This window comes from Cupressus sempervirens, chromosome 1 (genome assembly GCF_028749045.1).
Source record: "Cupressus sempervirens isolate cs-2001-9-10 chromosome 1, ASM2874904v1, whole genome shotgun sequence".
In the NCBI taxonomy this organism is placed as follows: Eukaryota; Viridiplantae; Streptophyta; class Pinopsida; order Cupressales; family Cupressaceae; genus Cupressus; species Cupressus sempervirens.
The window spans coordinates 92,291,473-92,308,067 of NC_143118.1; the positions used below are offsets into that span (position 1 = coordinate 92,291,473).

General features: G+C 35.8%; 1 protein-coding gene across 4 annotated transcripts in view; it reads right to left on the reverse strand.

Annotated features, from left to right (window-relative positions):
• Positions 1-5,157: 5,157 nt before the first annotated feature.
• LOC149576377 (protein IWS1 homolog 1-like) overlaps positions 5,158-16,595 on the reverse strand; it is a 54,238-nt gene continuing 42,800 nt past the window's right edge. For 2 of the 4 annotated variants that reach the window (XM_089817077.1, XM_089817073.1), the window contains exon 12: positions 5,158-5,994. In XM_089817077.1, the coding sequence (XP_089673203.1) occupies positions 5,896-5,994 (99 nt within the window). In that variant the 3' untranslated portion in view covers positions 5,158-5,895. Of the gene's footprint in view, positions 5,995-15,771; positions 15,986-16,595 lie in introns of those variants that run through there. The other 2 variants (XM_089817080.1, XM_089817078.1) reach the window with 2 other exon arrangements.

The following is a 16,595-nucleotide window of genomic DNA, read 5'->3' on the forward strand; positions in this document are numbered from 1 at the left end:
GTACTACATGTTATGTATTTACTATTGGTGGGGCAGCAATGAGTTGGGTTTCTCGATTGGAGAAGGTTAATACTTTATCCACTATAAAGGCAGAGTATGTTGATGCTATAGAGGTAGCCAAGGAGATTATATGACTTCAATTTTTTTTGGAAGAATTGGAACACCCCTCAAAGGAATAATTATTTGTTTACAGATAGCCAGAGTGTCATTCATCTTGCGAAGAATTTTGCTTTGCATTCAAAGACAAAACACATACAATTGTGGTACCATTTCATTTGGTCAATTTTGGATGATGGATAGTTAAAGCTAAACAAGATACATACAGATAACAATCCAGCGGATATGTTTACAAAGATAGTGACAAGGGAGAAGTTGAATTCCTCTTTAGCTTTGGTTGGTGTTCTCGATTGAACAGAATAAAAGAATAGCAGAGTCTAAGGTGGTTTGATATATTCCAGTGGGAGCTACAAGTTCAGCAGTGCTATGATCAATCTCCAAGTGGGAGGTTATTGTTGTGGAGTTTGATTAGTCTCCAAGTGGGAGATTGTTGTGATATGGAGCCTAATTAGACTCAGAGGTTTATTCAACATGGTTTTCTCCCCATATTATTTCTACGGGGATTTAAGGGCAACGCCCCCAATATGGGATCAAGGGGCAACGTGCCAGGTGTGCTTCCTGTCGCAGTATAGGGTGGGGTCAAGGGGCAATGCTAGCGTAGGGGTTTTCGGAGGCAGCGGCCCCAAAGCCAAAAATGCTCTTATATTGTAAAAAGCGTCGATTATTATTTTTCCTATTGGACGACTTATTCTAGCCCTAATTTTGTAAGCGGCAAAAGCTTGTATAAAAAAAGGCTTAGAGTTAGGGATTTCATAATGTTATGGTGATAATGTAATTTCTTGCGGCAGTATTGAACTGTAAGGAATTGTGGATTGTAATCACTAGATAATAATAATACTAGACTTGTTGTTGCTAGACATAGACCAGGGATTGGGTGAACTACGTTAAATCTTGGTGTCTTGTGTTCTCTTTTATGCAATCTACTATTTTTTGGTATTGGTTATATTTGCATGTAACTATTATTTCTATCTAAGGTTAATCCTAACAAAAGACTCAAGACCAGTTGGAACACTTATAGATACCTATCATAAGCTTTCAAAGAATGATGATTCTACTAAGGTGAATCAAATGTCATACAAGTCAATGATTGAAAACTTGCAATATGTTTTACATAGCAAACCTGACATTGCATTAGCAGTTGCTATTGTTGCTAGATTTTCTACTAATCCTATAGAAAATCACATGATGGTTGTGAAAATAATACTGAAATATCTGAAAGGAACATAAGACTATGGATTATGGTACAAAAAAAGTGACAAGTTTGAGCTAAAGGTTTACACAGATGTTGATTAGGCAGGAAACATTGATGACAGAAAGAGTACAAGTGTAGGCGTTTTCTTTCTAGGCAAGAGATTGACTTTATGGACAAACAAGAAGCAAAATTATATTTCTCAATCCACAACAAAGGTTGAGTATGTTGTTGCAGCAGTTAATTGTTGTAACAGTGTGTGGATCAAGCAATTGTTGAAAGGTGTGAAGAGATTATTGAACCTGTTGTGATTTACTGTGATAACACAAGTGCTATAAATATATCAAAAAATCATATGATGCACACAAAGACCAACCACATTGCTATCAACTATAATTACTTGAGAGAGTTGGTACAAGACAAAGAAGTGAAATTGAAATATGTGAACACAAAAGAGTAGATAACTGATATATTCACTAAGGCGTTACCTAAGGATGTTTTTGAATATCTAAGAGGTAAGCTAGGGGTCATTCCCCTATCTGAAGCAAACTGAGAAGAGATGTTGCATTGCATCAAATGTTATGATCAGAATATCTTACACATTGATGCAGGAGGTCACACTTTAGGAGCTACCAAAAGATTGTGAAAAGATGGATTGAAGCATGAGCAGATGAGACTGCAAGAAGTCAAGTCAAACATGAAAGAGAAATTGATTTTGAAATAACAATTAGACAGTGAAATAGAGAGGATGTTATGTATATTAATGGATGATGTCTTTAGCATTGTTGTCAAAGAGGGAAATATATGTCAAGTTACCACCCTTTATCAAAATGAGAGAGGGGAAATATATACGTTGTTACCATAGATAGTGACAGAGGGAGAAATTGAATCACGAGAAGAGATATGACAAAGAGAGCTAATACAATTGGTATTATAATGTGAATCAGAATGAAACTAAGGATATTAATGAAGATCTTTATCAAATCACAGAGGGAATTGTTAATGTTAAATCATGAGAATGTCTTCTACATTTGCATGGCAACTAGAGGTGTTATCATTAATGTCAAATAGGGAGATTGTTGGAAACTACAATTGGAACAATTATTATGTTGTCATTAATGTCAAACCTACTAGAGAATAATTTACTAACAATGTAAGTTGTCATATCAGTTAATTAATGAAGAGGATTTGAAAAGAGGGATAACTAGATGAACTTGTGAAGTTGTTGAGTAATGAGGAGCATGTTGAAATTACAATGGGCACTTGATCAATTAGTCTTTGACAAGATAATGTATTGTTAATCATTATATGAAATGAAGCAGACAGTTGAGTTGATGTTTAGAAGAAAAATCAAAAGTTAAGTAAAATACTAAGCTTAGCCGAGTGATAATTTTACTAGGCTAATGTAGCATAAAATTAAGAAACTTAAGAGTTGACCGAATAAACAGTTAGCCGAGTGTTAGTTATGGCCAAGCAAGATGAAGAAAATGTAGTAGTGTCGAGCATAGCGAAGACCAAATGAGCCAATGTAGGTTGAATGAGACAGAATAGTAGTGACAGAGCTACACACTGATGACCAAGTGCTAGCAAAGTTACAGTTTGTGAAAGAATCGAGTTTGAGGCGGACATAGTTGAATTTTTAGATTAGTCAAAACGTGTGGATGATAAGGATTGATGAGATGGAGTATTTAATGCACGAATTAAAGTTTTTATGCGATCAAAGGCAAGGATTTGAGAAGAAGCTTCTAGAAGTATCAAAAAAAGAGGACAAAATGATGGATAGATTCATTGAATCTAACCAAACCCTAATATCTACGATAATGTTTAAGCGGCAAAAGATTATAGCTACCTATTTAAGGAGGCATAAGATATGTTCACCAAGGTCTGTTCATTGTTGATTGACATTTTTTTAGAACCTGTGAAGAACAGAGTAGCAAAGGAAAAATGAGCAAATTGGTGAAGTGTGATTGTTTGAAGGGTTGCCAAGCATATCAAAGGAGATAATAATGAAGTCCAATCAATGTACCAGTAAATGAGTCGAATAAAGATCTAAATTTGCGAAGTGAGTTGTATCTTTACATCTCAAACTTGTTACTTTTTAACCATTGTGGCAATCAAAATCCTTTAATCAAGGTTGACTTAACAGTCATTTTGTAAATCCTTTAATACATCCTTTAATCAAAGTGACATTCTAATGAAATGATCCAAAGTGCTCTAACCAAGTCACTCCTAATAGGGTGATTAAAGCATTTAACAGTGTGTTTTGTAACCTTTAACAAAGTTAGCGCTTAACTGGACTCATTCAAAACAATGAAAAGTGGTAGCATGTTACTTAGTGATTTTTCTCAAATTGGGTTTCCACGTTAAATGTTGGTGTCATATATGTGTGAATGTTATATGTGTGATGCATATTATTTCATGTTTATATACTGTTAGTCAACATATAATAAATAGAGAGTTAAGTGATGAATGAATATATTAAGTTGCTAATGAGTTACTATATGGACCAAGAGGTTTTATAAGATTGTTTAAGCTTTTTGAAGTTAGTAAAAGTTGAATTGGTACATCCAATAGCTATACATATGCACTCTTTAAAATAGGAAAACATATATATAATATGATATGAAATAGAATAAATAAGACTAACCTTAAAATGTCCAAGGGAAAGTGTCCTTTAAAAAACTACAAATGTGCAACTACTACAAGAAAGCTGACTGTGTATTTGAAATCAAAACTCATAAAACCCTAAAAAAATGAGATCTCCAAGTACAAGTTAATTTGGGTAACATCTACTAGTAGGTTTAGGAGATGATGGACATGGTCTCAATGCACACAAACAAAGTTTACCTAAATTGTTCATGAAGCCCTTGGCTAATAGTTTCTAGATTCAAATTTGCAATTTTGATGACCTATTCTTGTCCACAAGAAATATTTATTTTGGTTGGGGAGAGGGACTTGCCTTGGTCAAAACACATTTAGGAATTAGACTTGAAAGCGACAAGTATCTAAATAAGAAAGACAAATTTAAATATTCATCTTACTTGATGAAACCTTTGTCAATATGGACTTTCTAATGCTTCAATGTTGTTGATGTTGGATCTTCAATAGGTATGTAGTTCATTTTACAACTTAGCAAGAAGCCTGCTTCCTTTGAACCCATTTCAAGATTGGTTATATAATAAGAGGGAAGATAATGAAAAAAAATCACTCATAAAAAAATTTAAAGAATTGACCCCTCCAACAAATATATCTACAAAATTAAGAGAGTTGAAATTGACTTTTAAAAAAAGGATTTTTTTATAAGACATTTCGTCACACATCAAATTTACATCAATCATGTAGGTGCTAGAAGCCCTTGTTAACACAAGGGGTTCCCCTTGCATTGAAATTAACAAACCACAAAAGAATAAGTGAAATGATTGCTCACAAAGTCAAAAATTTAAGCTCTAATTTAAAACTCATATTTAGATATGGTAGATTTTTTTTTTATCACTTGTAAATAACATTTTGTCTATTTTGTATCATGATACATTAATATTTCACCCTAAAAATGCCACAGATGCAACAACATAGTCTTTTCATGCAAGCTGTTACCCTCGTGAGTCAGAATGAGCCCAACAAGAACTTGGTATACTTCATATCAACATAAATTGAGCAGCATGCAAAGTATGCTCTGTTGAAAAATCATTTGAAGTTAACTACAGAGATGGTTTGATCAAGCAACAAGGTTAACATTGAATTATTGAGTGTTTCAATAAATTTGTTATATTCAGTCAAAGACATGCAGTAAAGATCATCAAATGCAAAGACCCCTTAAAAATAAGGGCAAATATTGGACATAGATACCCCAATGACACAAGAAAACAATTTGACATGTTCTTATGTGAAGTTTAAATCACTTTGAATTTGTTTACATCTTATTGAATAGGCTGATGCCATCCTGCATATAAATGCAAAAGATTACCCCACACCATCCTGCATATAATTACAAAAATGCCATATAGGAGCCGATAAGCAGGCAAAATTGTAAGTACATAATAAGAACCACACCACTTCTTGGTACAATATTGAAAATACAGCCTCAGTTCCTCGAGCACACCAAAACTTGCTTCAACCTTAAGGATTTACATTTCATCATGATCCATAAAGAAGGCAGTTTCATTAAGTGAATCTCCAGAATCGATAAGCCTTTCAAGCACAGCAATGAATATCCCAGAACAGTACCAATATGAAATGGATCATAGATACAACCAAGATTACTGAAAAGTGATGAACGTTACAAAGATGGCTGGGTAGATTTGATTCCATAGATCAAAAATCTGGGTTTTATGCATTATCCATGCATTTATAGAAGACATAACAAAGAATGCAGAAAAACTTTTTTTTCTCTATCACCATGTCAAAAAGAATTGCTGCCCTATGGCAATTTGTTTTTCTAGTGTGTGCCATGAAGAATAGAAAAATTAGGTTGAATGCATTTTATTAAAAAAATCATTATTAATGTAAAGGAACCAGATTATAACTATGTTTCTGATTTAAACCCCACCAGATCTGTCACAAGGAACGAGAATTATATTTGAATCTTTTAACTAGAAATATTTCACCATACCACGCCCTTCAACACTGATCTTAGTTGCCTGAAGTTTCCTTTTCTTGGGAGCTTTCAGATTCTGCAGCTTCTTATTCATCTGCAATTCAGTCACAAGAAATTGTTCAGGTTATTCACAATTTAATATAAATCAAAATGTATATTAAGGGACAAGAACACAAGATGATTGATAGTATTACAAAGCAAAACATGCTCAGAAATGTATATAGCTGTATTATACTTGCACTAGAACCATCACCGATCAAAATATTAAAGCCTGAAGCAAATTGCAGCCAAATCAAATTCCTAATGTACGAATATAAAAGCAGAAATACAAAAATCCACAAACTTCCTTCTAATTTCCCATTCTTCTCTTACAATATGACTAGCAAGAAATGTAATTTGTTTTAGAGAAACCATCCTCTGTCGATGAGAATATATTATATAGATTATGGCCAATATAATAGACAAAAAAAATCCTTTTTTCAACATTGCAAAACAGGTGATCAAGAAGATCAATCAAGGAGGATTCCAAGAAAGCAACCTCACACTAACAAGGCTGTGATTTCTCTAATAAAACTTCATGAATGACAGCAGATAAGTCAGCAGCAGTTAACATGACCCTACTTGGTGCAACAGAATTTGTAATCTCTCTTTTTTAAAATTTCTTTTCTTTGCCTTCAATATTTATTCCACGCTCATTATAATACTTGCATAATTGATGTGAACTGCACGATACAATGTTTTATAGAATAAAAAGATCCATAGTTTATGCTTTTCAATACAATGGAAAAAAACTTTGTGTTAACTTTACATGCATTTGCACATCTTCCTCCACAACCTTGCCTTGCTTGGAAACGACAATTGCCATCCCCAACAATCATGGCTCTGGCCTAAACAGACACAGATGGTCTATTCATGCTGGCTGGTGCTTGCGGCATGCCTACCTCCCAGTTTGCGTTGTGCCATAATCCCACAGTGGTACCCTCAGCTGCTGGCCCCTCTAAATGCATAGTTCTGATCCTTTCAATTGGTTCTTTGGGGGTTTGGAGGCTTCTGCTATGACACATTCCTTTCACAAGGTTACCAACAATGGTAATGTCTCCTTTTGAGAAGTCATGACATGGGCTGAGTGCTCCAGCATTAGGTCTAAGGCCTAGGATGCTTGGCCTGCAAGGAGCTCCTATTCACCCAAAACCCCTCATCAAAAAAGGGGTATATTCTTCCAATAACTTGATTATGGCCAAGGCTAGCAGATCTACATGACAAGTTCACTAGGGCATGGCAACCAGTTCTTAAAGAAAAAGTGGGGGTTTATGATGTTTATCCCTCTGGGAAATGCATCTTCATTGTGGTGCTCAATTGCAAGCAGGATCAGGATTCCATTCTCTAGGAACAAAGGTGTTGGGGCAAAGTTTGTAACTTCTTAGAACCTAATATATAGATTTCAACCCTCTCAAAGAGTCCTTTCAGTTTAAGTTTGTCTTCCAAACCTCCTGTTCCAGATTTGGTTTGAGGACTGCTTTGAAGCCATTGGGGTCTCTTTGGATAATTTTCTCGCCATTGATTCTGATAGATTCCACTTCACTCATACTACTTTTCCCTAAATCCTTGTGGACATGGACATCTCAAGAGACGGGACATATGGTCAACAGATGTCTTTATGAAGGTTTTCCTTTCAAATGCAGATGTTTTGAGATGGGACATATGGCCACAAATGCTCTAGATCAAAGACCAAGGTTGAGCATTAATCATAGTGGAATGAAGCTCTTCCATGACAATACACATTATATGTTCTTTCTGTCACTTGTGGGAAGGATTCAGAACCCCCTCAGAACATGATGGCTACCTCCTCGAAGGAATTTTCAGGGCAAGGTGAATGCCATATGCATACTAAAGAGGTTTCTTCTCCACTTTCTTCTGCTGCCACGAAATGTTCACAGAAGGATGTTTTCTTCATTAATGCCAATACTTCTGAACCTTCAGAATCTCAATCTTCAAGCATTGGTACAAAGGACGTTGTGGCCAACAAAGATGGAACAGCTAAACAATTTCAAGGACTTGCAGAGGAAAAGCGTCCTGGACTTGCAGAGGAAAGGCGTCCTAAGGTGGCAGGTCAAAACAGTGGCCTCTCCCCACTTTTACCATGGCTGGTCAGAGGTCAAAAGAAAGAAAATACAAGATGCTTCTCATGTCAACCTCAAAAAAGGGTTTGGATGGGCTGGCTGAAAGTCTCCCTATGAAGAAGCTCAAAAAAATACACTAACTTAATGTTTGGTGTAGTAGGATATACTGATTCTGTGTCTTTCATTGTACCCTTTATTAAGAGCATGCATTGTTGGAGCTTGTGTTTCTGACAGTAGTGTCAGAAACCTGTAGGTGTGAACTTTTTATTCTTTAATTTTATATATTTTCTGCAACTCTGTTTGCATTTTACAGAGCAAAGAAAAAGAATACCTGCATAATTATTAACAATTACTTTTGCCCTTCCCAAGATTTGTTGTCCTCGAGCAATCACAACTAAGATGCTAACTCCACCTGGCTGAATCATTTTGGAGTTACCAGGGTCTCAAATCAATCTTGGTAACACTAAGAGTGTTTCCAATGTAGTGTATGCCATTGAATGTCTACTGGTTGCTGAGTCTGGTTGATGTAGTTCCCTAACAACTATTTCTTTCTTGTCCTCTTAACAATTTTAACTATCCATATTGCCTTGCAAAACTCATTGTGTCACATACATCTCTACAAATTGTTCTCTTGTTGCAACTTCTAACATTCCCAGCAGTTGCTCTTTATAAACCATTTCATAGTTTAATTTCCACTGCACTGCGTTGATAGTATCACAAATTATGGAACTCAAACTAGGACATGTTTCTGCCTTGGATTCTGTTGATTTTTCAAGGATCTTCTGCAAATGTATTAGCACTGCCATTGTATTTGGTATGTGTTTTCCAAATGGCAGCTACCTCTTATTTAAATGAGGATAAGCCATGAACAGACATGTCCCTTCACGAGAAATGTCTATTCATTAATTATATAATTATTATAATAAAAACTTAATCATATATATATATATATATATATATATATATATATATATATATATATATATATATAAAATACACTCACATCTCATATATGATGAACACGGGTATATAAATTATATATAGGTTTAGCCGACTAAAGCTACCAATCATCAACACTTACTCTTAGCCTAAGTGGGGGTAAACACACAAATTGCCTCAAAGTAATATCAAGTCAACAAGATCTTTGATCAAAAGATATCTATCAACATTTGATATCATGAGTACTGGCCTTCAAAATATATGATATTCACCGAATGCTCTAGGTAATGGTCTCCACAGCATCAACGCTTGATGCTCACCATGTACTGAAGAAGGTAATGGTCTATAGAATATCAACATATGATGATAGCACATTTTAGTATTAGTCTACAAAATATCAGCATATGATATTAACCAAATACTCTTTGAGTAATGGCCTCCAGAATGAGATGCAAGATATTCACCAAGTACTGTGAGTAATGGCCTCCAAAACATCAAGTCGTATGATATTCACCACGTACTCTATGTAATGGCCTCTAGAACATCAATTTGCATAACATTCACCATATACTCAAAACATGTTTATAAGGTATGTGCACACACATTCTCATAATGCTTACCATATAAACATCCAACATAATAGAAGATTAAGTTATTGTAAGATCATCACCTTTCAATAACTTTTGCAAATACAAGTGACATCATTTGGAAATCATCACTTCCTCATGATTTACACAGGGGGTATGCCCATTAGAATCACAAAGTCACAAGGTATATTTGAATTCCAATGCTCTTGATTGCTACAATTTATTGATTACTGGAGAATCAATCTCAACTAGGTTTACCCCCTTTGAATCAATATGACCAAGATCACTGAAGGTCGACTGAAACATATCCTCTATTTGCTCCCTATCATTCAAGGTTGCCTGTAATGAATTGTTAGACTCGCTCTGAATCTCAATCTCCTAAGCTCCCTCATGTCTGATGAAGTGTGAAAGTCCCTCTTTTCTTGCAAGAACATTCTTGGCAGAGATTAAGGCACATAGCTCTTTAGTACACATAAAAGTACAAATAAAAATGTTAACATTAATTTGAATGTTAGTAATTTATCTCATGCCTGCTACTAATAATAACATAACTCGTCATTTTATATTTTCAATAATAATAGTAATACTCAATTCTTAATATTTAAAATGACATTTCATATGTAATATATTTTAAAAATATTATATATCTCATTAAATAATTATCAAAATATAATTTACCTTCCCACTTCTATGTCAGGTCTACCTTGTCCGATCATTGTTGTCGCTCGTTCATATCATTTGTCCTTGTTGGTGGGGTCTGTAAATCCTTCCTTTATTTATGATTTGATTTGTACCTTTCTCAATTGCCTTATGTGTCCTCCTTGGTGGATGCGTGGAGCCCATGATTACTATTCTTTTAAAAATTGTAGCTTCCACATTTTAAGGTGTGTCTTCTTCCCTTGGACAATGTGTTGATCAGCCCCACCTTAAGTCTCTTCTCCTCAATCAGGTAAAATGTACTTGCCACAAGTAAAGGATGTTGTTGCCCTTTGTTGCCCGACATGTCTCTTATGACGACATGACAACAGCCAATGGAACAACCCGCCACTCAAGAATATATGCTCAATGCACAAACATATATCAGTGTCATCTACACATAGATTGGAGTCATAACATTTATAAAGGAGGTTCATCACATATCACAGTATCTCTGACAACAGTATGCAGCAGGCTCTATGCAATTGTCGTGCTGGATTTACATTCGATGCCCATGCATATGTCTTCCTTATTCGATGTCGTCTTCCAATGCTGATAACATTCATTGCTGCTATTAGCATTACGAGTATTAACATGGTTGTGCATATACCATGACTCCTGTACGCTGATGGATTGAATTCCTTTGTTTCTCATCCACATCTCATACCTATTGTGTCATATCAGGAATTTGTTGATAGTCACTATCCCATGGCAATATCCAGGAAGATGATGTTCTCGTGAAACATTAGCATAACTAATATCTTTTCAATACACAATGTCTGATCTGATCTTAGATTGATTCATGTGGGTCTCAGGCCCATAATGTCTTCAAAGATCGTGATTGAGGAGTTTATCAAACCATACCATTGTTGTTATTTTCCTCTTGTTGGCCTATATTTTCACCTTGTTTAGATCTTGAGAACCTATTGGGAAAATCCAGTTTTAAATGTGAGATTAGGGTTACATGTTTCCTGTTGTAGAGGTTTTGGTGAAAATCCCTAGGTTTTTATCCGTATGCATGTTTTCATGCAATTAACCCTCCTTGTTTTAAATAAGTGCTCTAAATGTTTCACACTTTTAAAAGAAGTTTGAACCTTTTAAGTGGCGACTATGCCGCCAAAGGTTATCACTCTATCACTACCATGTCAAGATTTTAACCTTTTTGTGGTACGATGGTACGACTCAGTCAATTGGGCAGTGTTTGCTTGGTGTCTGCGGTTATTGATGAAGGCATTATTCAAACAGCAAAGGCGCGACGCAATTAAGTGATGAGCTTGTGCAGCTCAATCATTGCCCTCGTGGCAAAACAAGAATTAGACACATGGAAGCATCAGAAAATAACATGTTATGATCCAGCATAAAGATCAAGCAGCAATGGTGGACTAATGTTAGGGAAGTTGTTCGCAGCTTGAAAGCTAAACAGTTGATATGATGGAGCGACCCAGCGACCAGCTTTAATCACACATTCGCAAGGCTTAAGATTGTAGTTTGATACGAAGCCGTGAACTGGCAAAACAGTCAATGAGTATAAAGGTAATGCTTAACGCGAGGTTTAAGTTGTAATGAAAAATATAAGCTGCGAACTGGCGAAGTAGGTTAGCATGTTATGAAGATTGCTTGATCGTGCAGTCGCGTAGCTAAAGAATGTGGTTAGGTGGATACCTGCGAACTGGCAAAACAAACAGTCTTATAAATTTGGTGCTTGATTGCTCAGTCGCGTAGTTAAGGTTGTAAGGTTAGATATAATCCGTGAACTGGCGAAGCAATTTAAGATGTTGCGAAGTTTGCTTGATCATGCGGTCACGCAATTAAAGTTGTAAAGAGAAATAGAGACGATGAAGCAACGATTTAACATGGTTCACGCAGTCGCAAGCTTAAGATGTTAATGTTAGAATCAAATAGCGAACAAAAGACTAAAGAAGTTCGCGGCTTCGCAACCCATGAAATGTAGTTAATATAAATAGGCGCGACCTTGCAACACAGTCAAGAGATAGAAAAGTTTGTGTGATCACTCAGTCGCACAATTATGAACACAAAGTAAAACATAGGCTGAGAAGCAGCGATTAGATGTTCGCTCTTTCGCAAGGCTAAAAGATGAAGCATGAAGACAAGCGGCGAAGTGGAGATCAAGGGTTTCACGCAAGTGACTGTTGTAATCTCATTATTGCTAAAATGAGAAGTATTGTCTGAAAAAGCATAAAAAGGGATTTGAACGCTACCAATACGAGCATCGTAAAGCCTGATTGTGATGCTTTTTTGTGTTTTCAAAAAATTTCATGCATGTTGTCTTAAAGACGCCATTAATGCCATTCCCATGCTCAACTGCTATTAAAGGGTGATGTAACAAAATTCCAATTACACATTCATAGAGTTCAGAGCCAAGAAGAGATTGAGCACGAAATTGTCTAGAGAGATTGAATTGCAAAGAAGTGATTAAGGATTCTGAATTTGAAAAAATGGCAAAAGAAGAGGGTAAATTGATTGCGCAAGTGAATATAGAAGATGTTGCTCAAGGCACTAAACAAGCCAAAACAAAGATAGCGAGTTTGTATGCTGAAGAATGGGTATATTTTCTACCAGGATCATCAAACGCTCAAATTGTGAATTCACATATTTTCAAAGACTACTACAGTTTCTGCAGGGATTGCATGGTCACTGCATAAATCTTAAAGACTAAAGTGACTGTTGTAATCTCATTATTGCTAAAATGAGAAGAACTATCTGAAAAAGCGTTAAAAGGGATTTGAACACTGGCAGTACAAGCGCCGTAAAGCCTGATTATGATGCTTTTCTGAGTTTTCAAAAGTTTTCATACATGTTGTCTTAAAGACGTCATTAATGCCATTCCCATACTAAACTACTATTAAAGGGCGATGTAACAAAATTCCAATTATAGCATTCATAGAGTTTAGTGCCAAGAAGAGATTGAGCGTGAAATTGTCCAGAGAGATTGAATTGCATAAAAGTGATTGAGGATTCTAAATTTGAAAAAATGACACGAGGGTAAATTGATTGCGTAGGTGAATATAGAAGAAGCTGCTCAAGACACTGAGCAAGCCAAAACAAAGATAGCCAATCTGTATGTTGAAGAATGGGCATATTTTCTACCAGGATCATCAAATGCTCAAACTGTGAATTCACATATTCTCAAAGACTTGTACAATTTCTGTAGAGATGCAAGAGTGCCGGAAACTAGTGGTAATGAATTTTTCTGGTACTTCTACAACAATAGGTTGTGTGAGCCACCTATTTCAAATCCATGGAACAAAAACTTGGCAAAGTTGATTATACCTGAAGTCATTTTTGATGTAGATTTGGTGAAGGCCTTGATAAAGGCATACAATCCTCTGATCCATGGCTTCCACAGAAAGGATAGGAGCGTCTTATGCACTCTGGACAGAGAGACATTCATAGAAGTCTTCGACCTTGGAGGACCTATGACAGAGATCATTGAGCAAGACAAAATGGATGAAACTTTCAAAATTCAGAAGAGTTTCTTCACTGGTAGGGTTATGAGAAGACGCATTCCTAAATCCAAAAAGGAAAAGGGTGAGCTCCCTACGAAGGTAGGAGACTTTATGCCTTTCGAATTCTTTAGCAGATATTTTTAGTACACAGTTTTCAGAGTAGACAAGGTGATAGGGTTGGATGGCACTATGAATGCTCCAAGTAACGTATATATCATGGCCCTAGATATACAAGATTTGCATCATAATGTGGGGCATGATTTTGTTACCTATATAATAAATGTTATGCATAATGAGATTACAGTTGCTCAGAGGGAAGAAATGGGGAATTTTTAATTCCACCATTATTCATTGTTGATGCATCCTCTACAAGAACATAGGGCACAGCAATCCTGATTTCATTGAAGGAATAAAGAAGATGGGAGAAAGCTTGCCAGTACAACTGTGGACTAGGGTATAGCAAAGGTTCTATCCTTATTCCAATTCTTAGCTTTCTACAATGATTTTGTATATCCAATTTCCAATATGCTAGCTAATATAACTGAAAGGGTCCCTAGGGGAGTGAGAATGTTAATTAGACCTTCGGTACGCCCTAATAGGGATAGGAAATTCGAACATGATTGAGGGAGTTTTTCTTTTTGATAATCTTTCCGTCATAAGGGTTTATGGATGCCCCCAGCCTCCCCATGTTTTGCCTAAACAAATTCCAGAGAGAATGGGGATTGTTGAATTCTTTTGGCAACTCATTATGGTGAACCAAGAATACTTAAGACCCGAAATCAGAAGAGGATCTTTTGTTTGTAGAAATGTCAAACTTGGGGATTTTGTTATTGGCAAAGATGCTATAGAGGAATTAGATGAATTTATGAAAGAATTTTTATTGCCTGCAGCTCCTGCTAGAACTTATGACCCCGATGATCTTGTTAGGCATGCCCTAAAACAAATGAGAAAGTTCAACTTGCCCAATAGCAAGCCTTATTGGGAAGAGGATGTAATCATGAATTGCCTAGAGATGGAGGTATGCAGAGATAGGACCTCGAAATGGAAGGAGCTAGTGAGGATTGACGAAGAAATGAAAAGAACATATCCCTCCTTCAAAGGTTTCTATCATGAGGAGAGGAATTTAGATAGATTCAACAAGCGCCTAAATAATTATGAAGAGATTATGTCTCAAGTGCCCCCTGAAATAAGAAATAGACAAGAACTTGATGTCCCTGAGCAAGATGACATAATTGAGGTTGATAATAAAGAGAAGCAACCAGAAAGTTCTTCCTTGGCTTAAGGTGGTAGGAAGAAGCAAAAATTGATTGAGATCCCAAACAAAGCAAGGGGGAAGCCCTACAGATCATGCCAAGGGGGACCAAATAATTTGATGATATCAGACATAACTGATTGATAAGGAAGGCCAATCAAAATGAATGAACCCCTAATAAACATGAGCTTGAAGCAAGAATGATAGATGAAAGAATCATCCAAGCTCAAGAGATTATGAAGGATGATGACTCCATCAATTCAGAGGTGTTCAATTTTTTTTGTCTAAGATTAAACAAAATGAACTCACTCTACAATTGCAGCCAGGAGATTCACAGGAAAATGTTGCGAATTTGGTGCAAAAGTTACAAGAGTATGATCCAAACAATGAAACCCTCACTGTAAATGAAGCTAGAGAGCTTGTAACATCCAGATTTCCTAGGTCTAAATTAGCATCTAACATAAGCATAAAATACAATTATAACTTCGATTTCATAAGGCAGTTACATCATTCATGTTCATATGAAGAAGATTTACCGTTAAAGTCAGTTAAACAAAAATTTCTTAACTAAATACTTGAAATACCTTTTAATGAAATTACTTCAGAAATTGAAATCACATATCTCGAAAAACTGAGACTAAAGATCATATAAGTATGCTTCTGCAATCACCCGGTTAGTCCACAAATACACTATAACAATTTCTCAAAATCGACTGCTATCTCAAAAATCATTTGAAGAATACAACTAAATAACACTATAACTTAAATTAGAGCATCACATATCATCTTACCAATTAGGGTATCAATTACCTTCGATTTATTTAGGGCTTCTAATACCGCTTTACCACTTAGGGCTTCCGCGACCATGGATTCAATTTAGGGCTTCCGCGACAATGGATTTTATCTAGGGCTTTCCGCAGCGACGGATTCAATTTAGGGATTTCGATACCACCATATCAATCAAGGTACCAGCTATCACGCAATCAATTAGGGCTTTGGATTTCTTTTCCTTCAGATTGCTTATCTGTGACAATTTCTCAAGATTAGATAATTACTTATATTCAATATTCATTTATATGAAGTAAAATGATGATAACAATGAATATACCTCAATTTAATCTTACCTTCTCATAAACAAAAATGATAATACTTGTTTCCGATAAACAATTGATTTCATGGCTTATCTCTGTTTGACACATATCTGACCTCTTAAGAGAAGTGAAACATTGCCAGGGTCTTTGCCACCCAACCTCGGAACACAATATATATATCCCCACACGATCTCTAATGAGAAAGGCCCTCCCTACTCAGAATTGACAGGGAACATCTTACCATTCACTGGGCATCATGATATATAACACGCCATACGACTTGGTAACAGGAGATCATCATAACAGGAAAATGCATGAGCTATTATTAATGATATATATTAAAAAGTCATAACTAATATTACCGGTTCTTATTGTTGATAAATGCCCCCTTAACCTCATCAGGCCTCCAAGCCCGTGATTTCCAGATGCTTGTTTAATTTTAATAAATTCATTCTTACAGGGTATGAATGTTTGTAATACATTCTGAACTGAATATCCATATCTTTTATACATGTTTAATACTCTCTTATGAATAAAGAAACA